The sequence below is a fragment of the Elephantulus edwardii genome, unplaced genomic scaffold (genome assembly GCF_000299155.1).
Source record: "Elephantulus edwardii isolate Elephantulus edwardi_28Jun2011 unplaced genomic scaffold, EleEdw1.0 scaffold00030, whole genome shotgun sequence".
Lineage (NCBI taxonomy): Eukaryota > Metazoa > Chordata > Mammalia > Macroscelidea > Macroscelididae > Elephantulus > Elephantulus edwardii.
This window is the reverse complement of record NW_006399780.1, coordinates 20129959-20145563: the sequence shown is the minus strand read 5'-3', so window position 1 is coordinate 20145563 and position 15605 is coordinate 20129959. Positions and strand designations below refer to the sequence as shown.

Sequence of the window (15605 nt, the reverse complement as noted above, 5' to 3'; positions counted from 1 at the left end):
TGTCAATAGTGTTGCATTCCTTTGAAAAGGCTCTAGGGGGAAAATCTATTTCCTTGACCTAGACCTCAAGTTTCTAGAGGCCGCCCACATTTCTTGGCTCACAGCCTGCTTCTCCATCTTCAAAGCCAGCAATATCAAGCCAAGTCCTTTTCACCATGTCATTTCCTTCTCTCTCTCCTCTGGTTTCTTCTACTTTTAAGGACTCCAACAGTCTTGGTCCTCGTATTCCTTCTGCTTACTATGTTCTTCTGCCTTTTGCTCTTTGCACAGCTGATTCTTTCCCACTTTCTAGATTTTATTGCAAATCTCACCATAAACAGGTGTGCCTGACCACCCTGGCCAGTGCCCATTCCTACTATTCTCTCACCAGTTGGCTCTATCACTTTGACCTCTCTAGTCCCTCATGACCCTTACCATGCTCTGTAGTTATCTCATTTATACACTTGTTTATATGCTGTCTCCCTCACTAAAATGTAAGTTCTGTGAGACCCATGAGCTTCAATCATTATTCACTATTTTCTCTCCAGTAAAGAGTTCAGTGACTGGGCCTAAATTGAATGATTTGGGGGAGGGGAGTGTTACATGAAATTCGTTTTTAAAAAGAGCAAAGAAGAAACTGAAGGGTTAGAAGGGTTTATTCTAAGGCTCACCCACTCTATGAGAAAGAAAGGAGAATGTCTTTGTCCCTCAAGTAGAAATGGCATATTTGGCTGGCAAGAAAGCGATCAGTGGATGTGCTGAGAAGCTGTCAGCACTTGCCTCCCCAGCACTAATGTAAAGGAGGGAGCATGATCACGTTCCTGGAGAACGTGGGAACCTCAGGTCCAGACACTCTATGGTTCTGTCTCAGGGAGAGTTTATCAATGAAGGTACTCCTGGGAGACTCCAGGATGGAGACTTTTCCTTACTGGGTAGTGGAAATAGTCTTCATCACCTCTCGCAAACTTTTACACTGTATAAGGAGTTTCCTCGCATGGAGGCGGGAAGAGAGATGAGATCACCTCTACAAAGCCTGCTACAGGTCCTCCGCTGCTCACAGCCAAGACCTCCCTTATCTGACCTTCAACTGGCAAAGGCATTGAACCTCCACACATGGAGTTGGCTCCATATTCCTTGACCCAAGGGACGTCTCCAGCAACTAGAATCACTGCAGCTTTCAACTCTGATGCACAACTTCAAAACAATCTAGGACCCCAGGACACTGAAACAAGCTTTGGGTCTAAAGTGAAACTCCCTGGGCAGCCTTTGCTCAGGTTCTTCCAGCAGCAGAGGTTTCCTTACTTTACGACGTAGGCTTGGGTGTCTCTAATAAGAGTATTTTTTTCCTCCCAGTCAACCCAAATCTGTCTCCCTCATCTTGCATCCCTAGTTCAGCCTGGTGGAGCAGCCCAGATAAGTCAGATCTTGTTTCCACGTGACAACCTTTGAAACATCTGAAGACAATTATCATTCTAATAATAAATGCTAACATTTAACGAGCACCTCCCAAGCTCTGTGCTAAGAATTTGGTGTATATTATCTCACTCAATAGTCGCAACATCTCTTCTAGCACGTAGGAATTACTGTTTCCATTTGGTAGATAACGGAATAACCTCATAAGAGAAGAAAAGTAACTGGGCACTGCCAAAGTCAGAATCTGCTCCAACACCAGTTTGACACCAAAGCCCAGGTTCTTGGCCCCACTCTGTTATACCAGACTCATCCCCACCCTGAGTCTTCTTTTCTCTCTGCTTGGTGGTGGTGGACGTCATCAAGTAGATTCTGACTCATGTTATAGAGAAGAATCTCTCCATAGTGTTTTGTTTGATTGCTGGTTTGTTGGGGGGTTTGGGGTGGGGGTGACTGTAATCTTGATGGAGGGATCCCTGGGGTGATACAAACAGTAAGTGCTCAACTATTAGCCAAAACTTCTCAGCTCAAACCCACCCAGGTGTATCTCAGGAATCAGGCCTGGCAGCCTGCTTTCCAGCCTTAAGATCCAATGGGGCCATTCTGCTCTAATCATATTGGGTTAACATGAGTCAGAACCAACTCTACAGCAACCAGCAATACAATGAACTTAGTGGGAGCAGATTCCCCCACGGCTTTTCTTTCAGTTTTCTGCTGTGGGGTTTGAACTGCCACCCTTACGGTAGCTCTCAGAAGCAAACTCTTCGCACCACCTACAGACCGTCCTCTCAGTTCAACTGCCTCAATACTTCAAGGGTTGTTTGGGTTGGGGTTTTTTTCCATTCTGACGCTTTGATCCCCCATTTTCTCTGATAACCTCCATTCTCAACAAAATTTTTGCAACCACAAATCCTCAGACCCTCTCTCTGAAGCCTGGGAAGCAGAAACAAAGCTCTGCACTGGCTGGTAGCCAAAAAAGACATCTCTCCAAAGTCCCTGCACCGGGCCTCCTCAATCCTCGGACATGATCCTAAACAACCCTAACAGTTTCTGCTACCCTTTGCCTCCCATGTCACCCTTCAGCTTCCTTGACTTCTAGAAACTTAGCAATCAGCCACCCTTATATCCTTACATCTCTTCTCCCCCGAAATCCTACTCAGCTTTATTTAAAAACTTGCTTATTCCAAGGCCCCCCTTCACCTGTGACATTTTTTAATCTTTCAAGCAGCACCTCCTTCCTCAACATCCCTGCTCACATTCCTACCTCTGCCGCCACAGTCACAACTTTGCAGTGAACTGGGTCTTCACTCATCACCTTTCCACAATGAACCTTTGCTAGAACAGGGAGTGTGGTTTTAATCTTTTAATGTACACAGATAACATATAAATGGTTTTTTTATCATCCAGCTGAGATGGATTCATTTTTGATACTTCAACTGGAAGTAAAAGGCAGGAAACAGGGACAACTCTAGGAAATGGGGAGAAGAGGGAGACATATCCCGAGAGCTGAAGCCCTCTGAGTGACCGAGCACCTGGCAGCACCTGGTCCCTGGAGACAAAAAGAAATAATCTGGTTCCAACTAGTCCAAGGAAGGAAAAAAGCTTTGGAGTAGGATCTGCTGCCCTCTGATGGCCATTCCACCTCTGTGTCGTTTCTTTCCTGTGTTGTCCTTTCCTCCTTGGAGAAATGCTACCGTCCACTTAGATCCTGATACATTTTCTTCAAACAATCTTAAATGTCCTAGTATCTTTGTGGTGGTGGTGGTGGTGGTGGTTACCACCAAGTCAGAACCAATTCATACTCGACCTTCCAGCGGTTTTAAAAGGCAGTAAAGCACACAGGAAGAGACTGTTCATCTTTCATGGAGCAGCTGGCAGATTTGAACTCCAAACCTTTGAACTAGCAGTACAACTTCTTACCACTAAGCCACCAGAGCTCCTTAGCTATTATAAATAGGAGATTGAAGTAAGAGTCTCAACTAGACACCAAAACACAATAGATGACATTTCAAAATGAGATGTCAAATTAGCATGTGAAGAATTTCAAGGAAAGTTTTTAAGAACCAATGTGTGATCTTTTCAACAACAAAAAAAAAATATAGGGGGCCTTAGTATGGAGAAAAGGAAGGATTTTGTAAGGCATGAGTGTACAGAGAAATCTGTGCTGTGACTCACTCTCCTTTCCCCACAAGGGACATCATCCCCATTATGGCAAACCTGGCAGCATGCTGGGGTAGGTTACTCCAAGAACTGAATATGTGATGTGGCCCTGAGAGTTGAGGACACTGTGTAGGTGCCACCATGAGGTTTGGAAGAGATAAAAGGGCTGAGGCACTGGCAGGGAGCAGCCTGGCAGGAGCTCTGCTTTGCATGCGACAACCTGGCCTCCTGGGGCTGCCTGGCAAGGGATGGACCAGCTGAGGGCTCCTGGCAGAAAGACTCCGTTTTCTTCCCCATGATGCATCTTTTGTCCAAGGGGACTGCCTTAAGGGACAAAAGGGCCCCCACAGCAGGACACTGGCAAAGAGCTGAGGAAGAAGTCTCAAGCTCCTGGGAACAAGGCCCAGCAGGGAAGTTCAGAGGAACCAGGAGCAGTCAAAGGGCAGTCACCAGGGAGCATGGAGGAAGAGGCTGAGGCCTGGCCAGCTGATGTAAGAACAGTTCTCTCCTTCTTCTCTGGTGAGGAGGAGCTCAGGGGAGGAGCAGAAGAACATGGTAGATAAAAACAGCAGGCACCGGCCCCTCACTACTTGTTCACCGCACGCTTCTAATGAAATGGGGCCCGGTGGACTGGGGAAGATTGACAGTAAGACATATTAAGCTTTGATTCTTATATTGGTTGGTTGGTTGGTTGGTTGGTTGGTTCTAATTTCTGGATTGAGACTATCTCTTCACTTGGGTTGAACAGAAAGGTTAAGAGGTTTTCCACCTAGGAGCCAGGGGCGAAATTACCCCCGCACACTCACCCCTGAGGAAACCAGCAGTGAGAAACAAGTGTCATGAGATCAATCTCATTGTATAACCGGAAGGCAACTTTGGCGGCTTGGTGGTAAGGAATTGTGCTGCCAGCGTAAAGGTTGGTAGTTCAAATCCACCAGCTGCTCTTCTCGTATGATTTATTGCCTCTGAAAACCTGCTAGAAGGTCAGCTATGGGATGGTTCTGACTCAATGGTACCCAACAACATTATATAACAAGTAGTGGTTGTTGATCAGGCAGGTAGCATGCTCCCACCTAAAAGGAGCAAAATCCAGGGAATCCAGATTTTTTTTTTCTTCAAAATGTTTTGGGGGTTTTCTTCCAATCTGGAATGGCTTTGCTCCCTTCCCTTTCCCTCTTTATCACCAGTAACCTCCCTGTCTTGGTCTCTTGAGGCTCAGTCCCAGCCCCATCCCAGGAACACGAACACTTCCTCTACTTATTGGAGAGAAGAGTGACCTAGTGCCCCAGGACAGCCCCCTGGCACCAGATCCTGGAGTGGTCACCTCTCCCTGCCCAGGGGCACTCTCACCTCAATCCCTCCAACCACAGCAGCAACCAAGGCCCAACTTCTAACAAGAGAGATGTAGAGGCTTGGGCTGGGGCCCAGCACCATCTATGAAGGCTGGGAGGAGTGAAGGAGGAAGGTGAGTCTGCAACTTTGAAATGACACACACACCCCCATGCATTCTCTCCTGCTGAGAAGCCCCAGGAGAGCACTCCGCATCTGCTCCTGCAGCCACCTCCCAACAATAACACATCAGGAGCCCAAGGGGGCCCTTCCCCTCCCACTCTTGGTAACCTTATCCTCATCCTGCCCTGTGGCTGGGGAATTTTCCACACCCCTACCTCAAGTCAAAGTCATTAGATTTAATCATTTACAGGGCGGGTGAGCATCCATGCTGATGAGGACACCGCTGGGCATCAAGAACAGCTGACCTGACAAGGATGGGGACATACAGAACCTGGCTGAGAAAAAGGCAGGGGGTTGTTATTGCTGTTGTTATGTGCCACTGAGGTGCCTGTGATGCATAGCAACCTATGTACTACAGCTCTGAAGCCTGCCCTGTCCTGAGCCAGTCTCACTGACTCTGACACACCAAGCCCCATTGTCCCAGTTACTGTATCAATCCATCTCATCCTGGGTCTTCCTCTCCTGTACTGTCCCTCCGCCCTTCCAAGCATGATGCCGTTCTCCAAGGATTGGTCCCTCCTGGCCAGAATCTTAGCCTCCAAGGAGAAATTTGGTTTCACACTCTCCAAGACCGACTTATTTGTTTTCTTGGTGTTCCATAGTCTGTTCAAGACCCCTCTTCAGCACCACAAGCCAAAGGCATGTACTCTTCTTCTGTCATCCTTAGTCATTGTCCAGCTCTCTGATGTATAACAAGTAATTGCAAAGACCATGGCCTAGATTAGGTGCACCTTAGTCTCTAGACTGACATCGTTGCTTTTCAGTATTCTGGAGAGATCCTTGACAGCAGATTTTCCCAATGCAATTCATCTTTTGATTTCCTGACTGCTGGTGTTAAGAGTGTTCATTGTGGAGCCAAGCAAGTTGTAATTGCTAACAACTTCAACCATCTACCATGATGCTGCCAATTAACCCAGTGGTGAAAATCTTTGTCTTTTTTTCTTTTTTTCTTTTTTTCTTGTTGTGTATTGTGGAGTCGGATCAGACTGGCACAGGAGGAGATTGCCCCTTCTTCTCCCGTGGAGCATCTGATCGATTTGAACCTCATACCTTTGGGATTACGGCACAGCTTCTGCCACTAGGCCTCCAGAGCAATCTCAATCTTTGTCTTCTTGATATTGAGCTTCAATTCATATTGGGGAATACATTCCTTAACCATCTGCAGCAAGTGCTTCAGGTCCTCCTCAGTTTCAGCAAGCAAGGTTAGGTCATCTGTATGGCACAGGTTGTTGATGAAGCAGGAGGTATCCTCCTGCAAACACCCTCCTCAATTCCAAAGCTGTTGTGAGGAAATCCTCATTTCTTTCCCCCTGCTTTTTCAAAAGTCAAAGGAGAAAACACTTGCTAAGATGAACTCATTATTACTCATTTCTATCAATCAAATGCTTAATAGGTGCCAAAAACTAAACTAGGCACTTTTTTAACATTACCTCATCCCACCCCTCACTCGAATAATAGGGTTACCTATTATTAATCCAGTTTTACAGGTGAAGAAATAGAGAAGTCAAGCAATTTGCCCAAGATAAGAGAGCTACTAAATGGCAGATGTGGGATTTGAACCCCGGCAACCTGAAGCTGTGTGTTTGGCACCATGTCTGAAGAGCTGGTATGTGGGGAGAAGAATGGGGTCTGAGCAGTCTGCGTCATGGTCATCCTTCTCCATTTTTGCAATATTTATTAATTATTCATCATCACCATTCTGGCCCCTGCTTATTATTGTTGTTGGTGTTAGGTACTCTTGAATCAAGTATGATTCATAGCAATTGGCCAGCCAACCTGAAACTTTCCCTATCTATCTTATGCCATCCTCATCAACTCTGAGACAGTAGAGTCCACTGCTAAAGTCATAGTGTCAGTTCATCTCGTAGGGGGTCTTCCTCTCCTTCACTGGCCCTCCATCCTTCTCAGCGTGATGTGTCTCTCCAAGAAACAGCCTCACATAGTGACATATCCAAAGTATGAAAGACAAAGCTTTGTCATCTCTTGACTCCAAGGAGCACTCTGGCTGCATACCAGAACATACCTATTTGTAAATTGCCAGAATATATAGATATATTTTGTGCTCCCCTGGATCTCCCTTCATGTCCCTCCCTGTGACAAAACAGAACTGCCCCGGATTTTCTTGATTGTCATCTTTGCAGAGACAGTTCACCAGGCCGTTCTTCCTTGGAGCCACTGGATTGGTTCAAACAGGATCAATTAGCAGCCTTGTAACACCCAGGGACACATGAAGTTGCCATAAATCAAAACTGACTTGATAACAATGAGTTTGCTTTTCAGAATTGTTGGTGTCCCCATAGCTTAGCCAAATGCCCAGCATTGGAAAAGTCTGCTGTCAGGGACCTTTCCAAAGTCCTGAAGGCAGTGATGTCAGTTTATAGACTAAGGTATGCCTGATTCAAGCCACAGTCTTTCCAGTCACCAGCTATGCATCTGACAGCTGGATTGTAAATAAGGCTGACAGGAGAAGAAATTATGCATTTGAGGTGTGGTGTTAGAGAAGCTTACTCAATGTCCCATGGAGTGCCAAAAGAATAGGTATGTCTTGGAGAAAGTGCAGCCAGAGTGCTCCTTGGAGGCAAGGATGCTGAAGCTTCATCTGACATACTTTGATCATGTTGTAAGGAGGGATCGGTCCTTGGAGAAGGACATCATGCTTGGGAGGGTGGAGGGCAGGCACAGGAGGGGAAGGCCCTCTGGGAGGTGGATTGATTCGGTGACTGGGGCAGTCGGGATGAGTGTGTCGGAGAGGGTGTGATTGGCACAGGACAGAGCAGAGTTTAGAGCTGTTTTACATAGGGTCACTATGAGTCACAAAAGACCCTATGGCACATATAACAACAACAACAACATATGCTAAAAGAATAAATTGAACCTGGTATAAGTCTGGGAATAGGAATGGGTTCACTAGGGGCTAGCTAGGGATTGGGTCTTCAGGACTGTCGATCACTACATTCAAGGTATATACGAGTTGACCAGAAGGTCATGTGGTCCATGCCTCGACTTCAGGTTCAGCCATCATTCTACAGCAGTGCCAAGCCAAGTTTGCTGGGAATAGCATGGGCCTAGGCTGAAGTCTTTGGATGAGTTGCTGCTTCCCTCTGCGCCCTAGTTTCACTTCTCTCACCCAAGGAGGTTGGAGTGGCTGATCTCTAAGTGTCTTCCACTTCCTCCAGTTTGTGGTTCCAGTAGAGGCAAAATATTTTGGAAACAAGCATCCCCTCTCCTTGAATCACCAGCTCTGGCCCCATTCCCGAGAGTGCAGCTGCAGGGGGAGCACACACAAGCCTGGCAGGAGTGTGTAATGATGGGCTTTTTCGCAGGCAAACCAGGACTTAGACAGTTGGGGGAGGGTGGGCTTTCCAAGTCATCCCCTAAGAGGCACGGAGCCACTACTGTGTTGCTGCTGAAACTCACAGACAGCTGGAGGAAACTCCTCTTGCAAAGAGACCTCAGGGAGAGCTTTGCAGCCCAGCAGCACTGAACCTCTGCTTCAGACACAGCCTGTCCTCCCTCCTTCACAAGGTACCACTTCTAATGACTCTCAGTCATTTCCAGAAGAACAGAGTCAGCCCAAAGGACAAAGACTGACTCTCCAGTGAGGATTTTTCAGAGCGTTCTAAGAGAATTCCAAAAAGAGCTTCCAGAAATGTTTGGGAAACTGTGGCGTCACTCACTGGCATGAGCAGATGGCTTCTCCGCAGGGACCACTTAGATGGGGTTGCTGCTCTTTTGGGTGTCAAAAATCAGCCCCTGGCCTTGCCCCAGAGCTGTGTGTGTGAGAAAGTGCACGTGCATAACGTCTTCAACACGCACTGGCCAGGCAGAGAGAGATGCAAAGACAGAAATGCAAAGATGGAGATGAGGTTGCTGACTCCTGGCTTGTGTGTGGCTGGAGCAACCTTAATTCCAAACAACAGCATATTAAAACAAGAAGAAAGCCAGAGATACCTAATACTTTCATTTTGCAGATGAGGAAACTGAGAGAAGTGAGGCAGTGATTATCCCTAGAGTCACCAAAAAGTTGATGACAGAGCACAAAATAGGAGCAAAACCTTCCAAATGCAGCCCAGCCAGCCCATCCCCTAATACTTCTTTCCACCATCCTGCCCTTGAAAATAAAATTATAACCAAATACCTCCCTTCCTTCCTCCTGGATGGTTGTGAGGCTCCATTAATTAATGGGTGAAGAAGGCAAATGGGGGTGAAGAGAGTAAGATAAACAGAGGCAAAAAGCGCTGACAGCAGCAGAGGACTGCCACATTAACCCTGAGCCCAGCCAGAGAGCAAAGGAGGACAGCAGCTATTAAGTGACTGCATCACCAAGTCACATCCCTGTCATCTTAAATATTTCATGGACCCAGAAGTGCACCTATGTAGAACAGCTGCTGCTCCTTCAGCCAGGCTGTGCCTGCGCCAGGAATGTGAAGCTTTGCGCACACACACACACAAAAGCACACGAAACACATTAGTGAGGGGAAGGGGCTGTGACAGGACAGCCTCTAAGCCTTAACTCATTGTAGAAACAAGTCTAAGGGCAGGCAAGTGACCCTCTCCAATCCCCCTTTGTCCTGTCACAATGAGCAGCCCACTCCTTCTTACACCCACAAGCCTCTAAGTATGCACAGTGCCCCACCCAACTCTGGGTATAAAGGTCAAAAGGAGATGCACACACCTTCACCCACAGACCCATTCCAGTTCACATGGAGACACCAGAACCCAAGGCTGCACCCAGTCACACTCCGCCTCCCCACTACTCATAACACTACGCCCACCTGCCCCCAGCCTCCTCTCCCACAGCCAGTACCAGAGGCTGACACTCTTCCCTCTCCTGGCTCTCTCCTCCCCTTCCTCCTCCACGGCACCTGCTGCTCCCAGGATCTCTCTTCCCACAGAGCATCTCATCACTCATCAACCATCTCTCTAGGGTGGGTGCTTAAGCTCTTGTGGCCTCCTCTTTGTCTGAAGCTTCGAAGAGGGAGGGTTCATATAATCTGGCCCTTGAGAAGTCTGCATGAGGGTAGATATGAGACTTGGTGAGGTGTGTCTATAGTCACATAGGGGAATGTGGCTTATGAAGGAGGCTTAGCCAAATCGGAGGACGGGGGTGTGGTGGGAGAGTCTTCTTTTTTTTAATAATTTTTTATGTGTGTACCATCAAATTGGATCTGACTGGTACAGGAGGAGATTGTCCCTCCTTCTTCAGCAGAGCATCTGGTGGATTCGAATCGTGCACCTCTGGGATTGCAGTGCTGCTTCTTGCCATTAGGTGGGAGAGTCTTCTTTTAACAGCTCTAGTGCTGCTGTTCTACTAGGAGATAACAAAACAATGATAATAGCATCTATCATGAGGTTGGACTTATGAAGAAGAACAGGACATCAGGATCAGAAGAAGACTCATCAACAACCTGCTTTATGCAGATGACACAATTTTGCTTGCTGAAAGTGGGAGGACTTGAAGCACTTAAAGATCAAAGACTACATACAGCCTTCAATATGGATTGCATCTCAACATCAAGAAAACAAAAATCACCCCTGGGCTAATAAGCAGCATCATGATAGATGGAGACAAGATAGAAAAGGTCAATAATTTCCTCTTACTCGGATCCACAATCAACACCCTTGGTACTGGGAGTCAAGTAATCATAAGACAAGACACACTGGGGAAACTGGTTATCATAAGACCTCTCCGGAGTTCTAAAGACTGCAGTGCACATGATTCAAGCCATGAATTCCTCAATTGCTTGCTTTTAATCTGAAAGTTGCATAATGAATAAGGATGACTGATGTCTTTGAGCTGTGGTGTTGGAGAAGAGAATTGAATAACACATGGACTGCCAAGAGAAAGTGAAAAGAGGGTACTCCTTGGAGACAAAGATGGCAACATTTTGTCTCACATACTTTGTTAGGAGAGGCCAGCCCTTGGAAAGGGCAACGTGCTTGGAAAAGTGGAGAGTCAGAGCAAGAGTGGAAGACCCTCAACAAGATGGATTGACACAGTGACTATGACAAAGGGCTCAGGTGTGTGTAGGAGCTGGTGGGATGACTCAGGATAGAGCAGGGTTCAGAGCCATTGTTCATAAGGTCACTCTGAATTTCAATCAACTCCATGGCACTTTAACAACACTACCATGAGCTCTGGTGGCCTATTGCTAAGGAGTTATGCAGCCAACCCAAATGCAAGCAGTTCAAATCCACCAATGGTCCGTGGGAGAAAGATGAGGAATCTCTTTACATGAAAGTTACAGCCTCTGAAAACCTCACGGAGAGTCAGTTATGAGTCAGGTCCAATTCAATGACACACAACAATAACATTAATTAATTGAAGGCCTTCTAGTGCCAAGAACTTTACCTCATATCATTCAACCCTATGAGGTAGGGACTATTCTAACCATTTTACAAATAAGAAAATCAAGGCTCAATGAAGCAACCTAGAAGCTGAATACAGGGATGTGAGAATCCTGTCTTTGGTAGACAATCACTTATCTGGAGGACACTTTGGACCTTGTTTTTTGAGCACATGGTTGAGGAGGGAGGAGGAGTGGGAAGAAGCCACAGCAAACACCTGAGCTCCAATAGGCCCTGCAGCCCCCACCCCACCCTTATTCTTTCTGCTTCACCCTTTTCCACTATTATTTCTGCAGGCAGAAGGGCATGGTCTCGGCTACACAAAAAGCGCGCAAAGGGTCACAGCAGGTGCAAGCTGGGTGCAGGGGCCATTTCTAGAATCCTGGCTACAGGAAAACAGGAACCAGTCAACATGTGACTGGAGGTCCAGCTGACTGAAGACTTCAGGGTCCACTATGTCCCTATGTCCCAGCCTTACCTCGAGAAAGCTGAGCTGGGCCTGTCATGTGTAAAAAGATATGTCTTGGGAGTGAAGTTATTTTGGGAGGTAAGAGAGGAAGGGGCCATGTGAAATACAGGCCAGGGAAGGGCTGCCAAGGAGAGGAGGCAAATGAGTGTTGAGTCTGACCTATTAGAGGATGACCAGAGTGTCTCCAAGGAATTGGCCATACATCTACAGGTAACTTGCCAGATACTCATTTTAAGACTAAAATGTCCTATGTCCTTCTCCCCACCCCTAGCCCCACCCCAAGCACTCCCCTTCTCCTCTTCACCTCATTTTTTTTCTACATTTCCCTCTCTCCACCTTATTCAACAAGCCCTACTCTGTAGAGTACCCCTTCTCTCCTTTTCCCTCTGCTCAGTGCTCCCCAATCCCTGCAAAAGGCCCACCAGATCCTATGAATACCTTTCTCTTTCCCTCACTCACTAATGCTGGTTGACATCTTAGTGCCTACAGCCAGCAAGTTATTCACATAGTCTAACTTCCACCCACCTCTTCAGTTACAGCTGATATTTTTTCATTACTCCGCCTATGATTGGAATTGGAAACCATCTCCATCTATATACGCAAGCCACTGACCAAATGACCATCTCTCTCCACCACTGAGCATTCTCCCTTTGCAGGCCCTTCACCTACTTTAGGATCCCTATAATTTAGCAAGCAGAAAGAAATCTATTTCACAAGCTTTATCAGCTCCCCACCCCCATTACTCCTTCTGCTAAATCCCAGATGGTCCCCTCTTCCCAGCTCTCTGCCTCTCAGCATTTCAAGAGTGGCACAGGCTTCTGAAAGACCCTTGAAGATTTTCAGGCCCACCTTTCTGCACACAACCAGCAACTCCTCTCCAAGTGCTCACTTCTGATCTACTGTTACTCAATTGAAGGAAAGTGCTCTCCAATTCTAACCTCAGTCCCTCCCTCTTGCTTCTTGCCCAAATCTCCTTTCCTTGTTTTAAGAGATAAGCTCCTTTAAGATCATAAATCTTTCACTTGCTGCCCCCTTCTCAGATGCACCCCTCCACCCTGCTAGCCTCTGGACTCTCCCCAGCTTAGAGAAGTTCCATGTAGTTGCTTCCCAGGCTCCTTGCCCAGAACTCCACGGATACCCCGGGTATGGAAACCTGCACCTACAGTCCTCTAAGACTTAGACTCGACCACGCCCCAGCTCACGAGTCTGCAGGACTGAGTCCCTCGCGTATCCGCTGGCGCAGCCACGACGGGGTTAAGGTAACGGGCTGGGGGAGGGGGAGGGGGCCCAGGAGGGGCGGGTACGGAGCCAATCAGCGTCTGCAGAGTCCCCGGAGCCGCGAGCAGGAGCTCGAAGCTGGGAGCCGTGCGCGCCGGGCTGGGGCCGGGGCTGGAGCGCTGCGGAGAGGGAGCGCGCCCGCCCCAGCCCCGAGTGCTGCCTACTTCCCTCCCGCCACAGCGCCGGCCCGCAGGCCACCGCCCCAGCCATGGATCAAGACAACAGCCCCCGGAAGATCCAGTTCACCGTCCCGCTCCTGGAGCCGCACCTTGACCCCGAGGCAGCTGAGCAGGTGAGGAGCAAGGGAGCGGCTGAGGACTCGCCCAGCACAGGACAAGGGACTCCTGGACTGGGAGGACCCGAGATCCCTGCCCAGTCCCTCCTTAGCAGTGCGCCTCTGTGGGGGAGAATGAGCTCAGTTTGGGGGTCCTCTCTCCCCTCCCCCACCGCGAAAGCACCGTCTCCCCATCTGGGCTTCTTCGAAACCAACAGAAAGATGAGCTTCTGCACTCGACGCCTGTCCCCTCAAGAGCCGTCCTCTGTCTCTCCAGTCCACGGCTGGCCTGAGGGAGGGAGGACACAAGCCCTCCGCCCTTCACTAATTCTCCACCCAGTCAGCCCCCCGCCAGAGTTTCTGAGCTCGGGTGGGGGTGCTTAGGGGTGCAAGTAGCAATGCAGGAGTGGGTAAGGGAGGGAGAGCGAGTAATGGATAGAGCCCGGTGCTTGTAGGAGCCAAAACAGGGGGGAAAGGAAAACCCGCTCTCTTTGCCCCCTCCTTAATTGAGGCGCACCTTGCAGGGCTCCAGAGAATGATCAGAGAAGAGGCTGAAGAAAATCAAAAGGGCAGTGGCTGGAAGGAGGGAATGACAACCCGGGTTCTCATTCCCAACTCCTGTTCTTTGGAGTCAGGATTAGCGGTGGAGTGGAGAAAGTGGTATTGAAAAGCCAGAAGGAGGAGCTTTGCAGGGCCTAGGGTCCAAGCTAAGCAATATTCAAGAGAGCAGCCTGTGTTGGCCTACACTCAAAGGGTCCAGGGCCCTGGCCCAGCCTTCTGGCCTGGCCTATTTTTAGCTCTGAGCAGCCTGGCAGAAGTGAGAGTGTGTGAGCAAGTGTGTGTCTCAGTGAGAGTGAGCATGTGTGTGGAGCAGGTGACCACCCATGGTCATTACTACTGCCTGTTAGCCAAATATTTGCTCATTCTACGTCTCCTGTATTCTCTGTTTGCCTAGGCATCCTCATTCCTAAAGCATAGCCCACAAGGTCAATTCTCTGTCTCCTCCATCCAGTTGTCAGGGCTCTATAACTGGGACTTCCTACCTGAAAATAAATAAATAAATAAATAAAAATCTTTGTGACCTGCTGGGATAGGTTGGAGTCAGTGTTCCTTCTTCATGCTTCCACCGTTTGGTAGAGTAAGGTCTAGGTGTGAAGGGAAAGGTTAGACACACATACTTTCTTAAATTTGGGTTACTAGGGTAGAGGGGACAGCTAGGTACCGGTAGCTTCTGTCTTTTCCCAAGCCCAAATAAGGTGTGTTTCTGAGGCTCTAATGTCTGATAGTAAAAGAAGGATTGTAGGTGGGCCCTCACAAACCTCCTGAGGGGGCTTGAAGAGCAAACAGCATGACAAGGTTACCGTAGAAAAACTGTTAGGCCTGGAGGTAGGAGACTAGCTGAAATAACCTCCCACTGCCACCAAGCCAATTCTCCTTCCTGGCAACACTATGTGTATAGAACAGAACTGCACATTATACAAATCTGAAGACTGACCTTTCAGATACATGTTGCTAAACCTTTCTTTTGAGGTTCCTCTGAGTTAAGTTCATGCCACCATCCTTTCAGTTAATAGTACAGCTATTTGCATCACTCAAGAACTCCAGAAGCCTCAGAACCAGGGGAAAGGGCCCAGGAGTGGGGGCTGTGGGGTTGGAGGTGAGATTTCAAGCAGAACTGCCTTCCCACTAGCACAAACAGATCTCATGCCTGACACCTGCATCTGTTTGGTGTTTGAGGCAGCAGGTGTAAGTGTGTGTGTTGGGATGGGAGGAGCTGGCCAGCTGGTTCTGGGAGCTGCAGGACAGGAGAGGAACATGAGGCAGTGCTGAGGGGCTGACAATTGGGCCTGATTTTCTTCAGAAGTCTGTGTCTCTTAGGCATGAAATTCTACCTGCAGTCTAACCTCAGCCCCTCCTGCTGTGTTACCAAGTGTGTAGGCAGAAAACGCCAGGGTTGGCAAGAGCTCAGACCAAGATGGGAGGGTGAAAGAGTTTGGAAGTGCTGAGTTATGCAGCAGAGTGGCAGGTGGTGGAGTAGTGTCCACAACTATCACATCCTTGGCATGACTAGATTGGATATAAATCAGAGGCAGAAATACCAGGTGTTCTTGAAAGCCAGGGTTGAAGATGGGTATGAGAAAAAGAGGTGAGACTACTATATCTAGTATATATATA

The 15605-nt window shown here is 48.1% G+C and overlaps 1 protein-coding gene across 1 annotated transcript in view; it reads left to right on the top strand.

The window, feature by feature from the left end:
- The first annotated feature begins 13207 nt into the window (after positions 1 to 13207).
- Positions 13208 to 15605, top strand: part of PPP1R1A (protein phosphatase 1, regulatory (inhibitor) subunit 1A) — a 10094-nt gene continuing 7696 nt past the window's right edge. Inside the window, exon 1 of the mRNA XM_006883934.1 lies at positions 13208 to 13448. Within this exon, the coding sequence (XP_006883996.1) occupies positions 13365 to 13448 (84 nt within the window). The 5' untranslated portion in view covers positions 13208 to 13364. The remainder of the gene's footprint in view (positions 13449 to 15605) is intronic.